This window comes from Ruditapes philippinarum, unplaced genomic scaffold, assembly GCF_026571515.1.
Source record: "Ruditapes philippinarum isolate M1 unplaced genomic scaffold, ASM2657151v2 ctg3002_1_1_1_1, whole genome shotgun sequence".
Taxonomy (NCBI): domain Eukaryota; kingdom Metazoa; phylum Mollusca; class Bivalvia; order Venerida; family Veneridae; genus Ruditapes; species Ruditapes philippinarum.
The window spans coordinates 177,501-183,941 of record NW_026854098.1 but is presented as its reverse complement, the minus strand read 5'-3'; the positions used below and the strand labels follow the sequence as shown (position 1 = coordinate 183,941).

General features: G+C 34.1%; 1 protein-coding gene across 1 annotated transcript in view; it reads right to left on the bottom strand.

Annotated features, from left to right (window-relative positions):
• Positions 1-226: 226 nt before the first annotated feature.
• LOC132738945 (uncharacterized) overlaps positions 227-6,441 on the bottom strand; it is a gene marked incomplete at its 5' end in the record, with an annotated part of 20,499 nt that continues 14,284 nt past the window's right edge. The window contains 3 exons of the mRNA XM_060726571.1: positions 227-1,212; positions 1,699-1,767; positions 3,908-4,034. Of these exons, the coding sequence (XP_060582554.1) occupies positions 283-1,212; positions 1,699-1,767; positions 3,908-4,034 (1,126 nt within the window). The remainder of the gene's footprint in view (positions 1,213-1,698; positions 1,768-3,907; positions 4,035-6,441) is intronic.

Genomic DNA, 6,441 nt, shown 5'->3' with positions numbered 1-6,441 from the left:
TATGTACTTACAAAATATGAAAGACATCGGTTAATGAATGATGTTTAAAGAATGTAAACATCTATTTTATGACCAATGACCTTGACATCAGTGACACAGAACTCGTGGCCATCCAAACCATCTACCTAGCAACCATATATGGAATTTATCGCTCAATGAATGAAGATGCTAAGCTAAATCGTGGGAAAGAACAACATAACTACGAAATGTTGACGGACAAAGCGGCGAATATAAACCCCCCTTTTGTTCGGGGAGCATAAAAACTCAAACAAAAACATGTATTTAAACGGCCATCAGGGCTCGAACAGTTCCTTTTATATCGGCCCGACAGACTGCGCATCTAGTGAGTGGTGGTATACACTGGGAACAGCTAATCATGTGGCCACATGGTAATGTAATTATAGAAATAACCGCGTTGAAACAAATTTTACAAGTAAGGCTTTTCTTCAATCGTCTGTTTAGTTCTTCATCTTCTTCATCTGACTCAGACGTATCACCATCAGTTTCTACATCTTCAGATTTTGCTTGCGAGTTATTGGCCAACTGTTCTGATTGTTTTCGCTTTTTAGACTCTTTTTCAACTTCTTCAATAGCAGCTATAAGTTCAACAGCATTGAAGGGTTTTAGAGCGCTAGAATTTATTAACGATTTGACAGCTTTATTTATGATTTGTTCGTTAGTATGATACTTCTTAGCTGCAGTCACAGCTGCTCCGTTTCTCTTAATAGCTTCTTCCACAGTATCAACGAAATCCTTTGAATCGTCCACTTCAAAATCTGAATCTTGATCGTTTTCCCCTAGAATCTTTCTAACATAAGCTTTACCTTTGCACTGAGCTACGTGGGCACAATCAGGACTGGCTACTACATGCTGTTCCCAAGGACAGGCGTCTTTCGGCCAGTTTTGTAGGCCGATATTACAGTAGTAACAACTCACAGAGTCTGCAACACCTGTATATGCAAGTCCGGCCTCTGCTAGTTCTTTTACCCCCGGTGTTTTATCTTTAATCCAATTTTCATTTTCATATGATTTTAAACGTGAGTCCAGAGTACAATATTGTCTGTGTTTAGGTTTGAAAAACGTTATACCAAGGCTTATACATTTTGAGCGTTGTTTTTCATTCAACCGCTGTGTTGAAGATCTTCTTTTATTATTATTCATGCTGGGTGATACCTTGTCGTGTTCTTCTTCCAAAATAATTCGTGTGTTGCTCTACTGTTTGGTTCCCATCTACCTCAATGACTGCCAGTTTTAATGTTATTTCTTTAATGCACTAATGGAGCGGAATTACAAACACTCCTTTGATCTGTATTCTAATGCCTAAAGATAATATACAAAATTTAATATTTCTTTTGAAATAAAGCAGCATGCCTCGAGATTCATGCTATTTTTCATGAATTTTTAAAAAGATTATTCAAAAGCAACACATTGTGAATTTAACAAAGAAAATAATTTACACATTGTAAACAGCACTTGCAATCAACGAAAATTCCCACAAAGAGGTCAAAATAGTATAAAATAGCTCTTACTGCTTCTCTGGAGGCATGCAGCGTCAATGAAATAATCAAATGAATTGCTGTAGTTGAAATTTTTATTGTTTTGTTTTTTGTTGTTTTGCTGTTCTTTTTTCGTTTTTTTCAAGTACATTAAACTTGTTTTAGAAAACATTTACCCCTCCTCGTACCTATTCCTATCTACCCTCTCAATTTCTTGCGATGTACTTTCCATACTACTACCCTCCTCCCACCCTTTCTGATGCTTGCATGTCTGTAGATATGATGATATATGATATATGATACTTTTTTGAAAAATAGCTTAAAACCTTATAAAGTTGTATATAAATTCCTTAATTTTTTCCGTTTCGGGCGCCCTGTTCAGGGGTAACCCCATTAATTTTCCCCGTCATTGGCATGATAGGGGTCGAAGAGCATCCTCCTATCAACCTTACAATGATACATGTATACATTTGATTCTAACAAAATTTGAAGCAGTACAGATAATCTGATAAATATAAGAATTCGCAAAGGTATCATTAACTTGTCCGAAAAACGAAAAGCGAATTAACTCTTTATGAATTAATTCTATAATTCAAAATGATTTACGTCCCATACATTAAAGATAATATTCAAATATTTCAATAAATTACAAATAATTTAAAAATTCTGTCACAGTATCGTCTCTATTTCTACACTTGTATTCAAATTGGTATTTTATATCATTGAACAATTTTCTTTCACCGTGCAAAAACAAAAATACCTGTGTTTCGGGGAACCCGACCCTACCAATAAAAGTCGCCGACCCTAGAGGGTTTTTTTTCACGTGTCAGAAATTTCGAAGAGCTAAAAATATATATGACCTACTTACTTGACAGTAAAAAAGAAATTTGTTAAAGTATTTAAAAGATATTGACGAACATTAGACTCTGTGGAGTTCATCAGGAAGAAAACAGTATATAAATATAAATATATATATGTAAGTTTTAGAAATTATATTTCAAATATTTTCAATCACTTGTTAACAAAACCGTGTTTTCCATTTGGAACATATTATCATTTTTCTAAATACTCTACTTATTCATCATATTCGTCAACTACATAAATGCAGGAAAGGCAGTTTAACATATTCAACGTGATTTGGCACTCCCACTTTTTCGCTTGGGAGTCTCCTAGTGAAAACCCTGATTATTTCTAAACACAGATTTTTTTGGCCTTGGTTGATATGAATTCCTTAAACATTGCAATGTTCCGTGCAAGTAGAATATTCAAAGACTAAAACATGTAAATGTGTTTATTATATATATTTTCTTACCTCGTCAAGCTAAAAATCCATTTTATCTTTATCAATTCGGTGCTATAAATCCAAATCAGTTCAGGAACGGGGAAATATTCCAAATCAGCCTGAAACGATTAAGCACTGTTATTACTGAGCCTGAATGGCCTTACATCGATCAATTTTAGCATAAACACCGACCGTTGTGACATTATGCCCATCCAATACCAAATGAGTGCAGAAGTGAATGTCAAAATAAGTTTTCATTTTGCCATAATTCCTTTTAATATAAAAATTTATTTCACATTAACAATAAACAACGCATGGATTCAAACGAAATTTTCGTAAATATCCATTAGAATTTACCTAAACGTTCATTTCATAAAAAGAGTGGGGCAGTCTTTTTATATTTCAGGCAGATTTAAATTTTACCCTAAACTTTTTCCAATAAGAACTGTTGGTCAATCACCATTTTAACAGTCACTATTTTGAAATACACTTAACTAGTCTTATAAGTGTGCATGTATAAATGGTGTCATATGTGTGCCAATTTTGGTAAGATCCTGCTGAAATTTTCAATAAATACAGTTGAAAGTCATGATAAATATTCCAATTATTAAATTTCAAAAGAAACACAAATTTGATGAACATGCCAAATAAATGTGATATTGCGTTATACGCAAATGCAACAAAATAAATGTATCATTGAAAATTATTCTAATATTGTATGCCTGTCCTGACTATTGATTACAATCCGACTGCGTTGTCGTATGGATGTAAACCAATATTTTTCATAATATTTGAGTTTATTTATTCACTACTGGACAATTTTCGCATATTTGTAGGCGGTGGTTTGTGGCACTGCACCAACACGTATTATGAGGGTGTTCATTTCACCCCGTATAGCTTCTATTACATTTAAGTATAGCTAGAAATTGTGGTGATATTCTATTAGGTTGATGTTGTTCATAAATGTTCAGAAAGATTTTTGGCGCTTTGGACGTGTGTATCTGTTATATGACAACGTGTAGAAACTGCAATCATATGTTGTTCTTTAGACATTGTTAAAATATGATGAAAAAGATCAACAAGATCAACAAGGAAAGGCGGCGTTCAATGAACGCAACCCCCATATGACCATCATATTGGTGGCGATTGGCACTGGGATAACGGAGCTAATGAACAAACTGTTAGTGACAGAGTCTTCCTGAACTTCCCTGTGGAGTGCAAATTTCAGACAATCGCCTAGTAACGAACCAAGATTTCTGAAAACAAAAATCTACCACACAATCATATTTACAACGATAAATCAGAGTGCTGTGTTGCTTTGAAAGTCAAGGTAGGCATACGTTGATTTGGAATAAAAGTCACTATGGAAAGGTATTTATGGAATGATATTGAGGTATTAACGCCAAAATTACATCTTGCTTTCTTACGTTACATCGTGCTTTCTAACTTGTACATCTTGCATTTTGACTTGTACATCTTGCATTCTGACTTGTACATCTTGCATTATGCCGTGTACATCTTGCATTCTGACTTTTACAAGTTGCTTTCTTAAATGCACATTATGCTTTCTGCTGTGTGCGTCTTGCTTAATTGTATGTTGATATCGTTATTTAACGATCAATTGGTACATTAATTCAATAACTTAACTATTTGGATTTATTTACTCAGCTTGAATGACGCATAGCCGAAAGCCGAATGCAGCATTTATAATACGACGCGACATCTGGTGTAATAATATGTGACACCCAAATTATGCTAACAGGTGGCGCTACAGTTATATTCTCGGTAAAGTCCATATTGCGGTTCGGATTCAATTTACCAAATTACGTCCTTTTGTTTTAAAATTTCCATTCCCACTATGGATGAAATAAGGTTAACATATATACAAAACGATTTAACCAATTTTTTATTATAGATAATAGCCGAAGCAGTTCCGAATGAGTACATGAAACGAGTTGGTTACGAGGATATAACACTGGCTGGGGCGACATGAAGGGATGTTTCTGCTAAAAATGACAATTATTTGCAGAAACAACCCGAGATGTCGCTCAGCCAGTGTTATATCCTCGTAACTTACTCGTTTCATTTACTACAAGAAAAGCATTGATGCAAAGCATCAAAGGGTGTCCAAGCAAGAAATGCAGCAAGTGAAGATGCACTAGTAGACATCTGATGACCAGATATTCTTATAAACTTTTCAATGGTTAATTGGTTTTAACCAGTATTTTATATCATTTATGAATGGGCGGACGAAAGACATTGTTCATCATGAACTTTGGTAGGCATGCTAGAGATTTGAGTATTAAATTTTTTTTAACAGGAACTTTAATTCTATCAATGTTAACGATAATATCAAAAATATACAGGTCTATAATATCCAAAATATACCCCCTATTTGGTATAAGTTTATTTGTACTATGTAGGGGTATTTTTTGGATATTATCATTAATATTGGTTATTTGATAGAATTTCAAGTTCATGTGGTATTTTCTTTGGAACATACAACATAATAGTCAAAATGAACAAAGGCTGTCAATTGATTTATTTGGGAGGATAATCTACTATTTTAATGACCTCGTCTGACCCATCAGTGTCTTTACATGCCTATCAATAAACCCATAACAACTCATGTTAAAATTGCAGACGAAGAATGATAATACTATGATAAAACAATTTATGAATGGGCAAACTGACCATTCGATCACAAAATTGTCCCAACAAAGAGCTATAGTCAAAATTAATGCCCGATGGGCCTTGGAAGGTGACTTTTTAATACGATCCTTAAGACAAGTTCAAAGCGAATATCTTCAGTATTTTCAAAGATTATGTTGCATGTAAAAGTAAGTTGTTAAGTTTTAAAAAATCATAATATATAGCGTATTCTGAATTGTTAATTATCTCGTGGCCACGACTTAGCTATCTCGTGGCCACGACTTAGTAACTCGTGGCCACGATATAGTATTTGGTGGCCACGACTTAGCTATCTCGTGGCCACGACTTAGTAACTTGTAGCCACAACATAGTATCTGGTGGCCACGACTTAGCTATCTCGTGGCCACGTCATAGTATCTGGTGGCCACGACTTAGCTATCTCGTGGCCATGACTTAGTAACTCGTGGCAACGACAAAGTATCTCGTGACAAAGACTAAGCTATCACTTTTTGAGCTACACACGAGCCGAGTTGAAAATTTCATTTTCATTTTACTAATTCAAAGGCAATTACCCTGACAAAACAGAATAAATCTTAAAAAATACTTTTTAAGAAGGGTTTCAACCTTATTTATTGCAGGTTGTGGGTTGTGGGAAAATGCCGGAGCATTTAGATAGATAGATAGATAGATAGATAGATAGATAGATAGATAGATAGATAGATAGATAGATAGATAGATAGATAGATAGATAGATAGATAGATAGATAGATAGATAGATAGATAGATAGATAGATAGATAGATAGATAGATAGATAGATAGATAGATAGATAGATAGATAGATAGATAGATAGATAGATAGATAGATAGATAGATAGATAGATAGATAGATAGATAGATAGATAGATAGATAGATAGATAGATAGATAGATAGATAGATAGATAGATAGATAGATAGATAGATAGATAGATAGATAGATAGATAGATAGATAGATAGATAGATAGATAGATA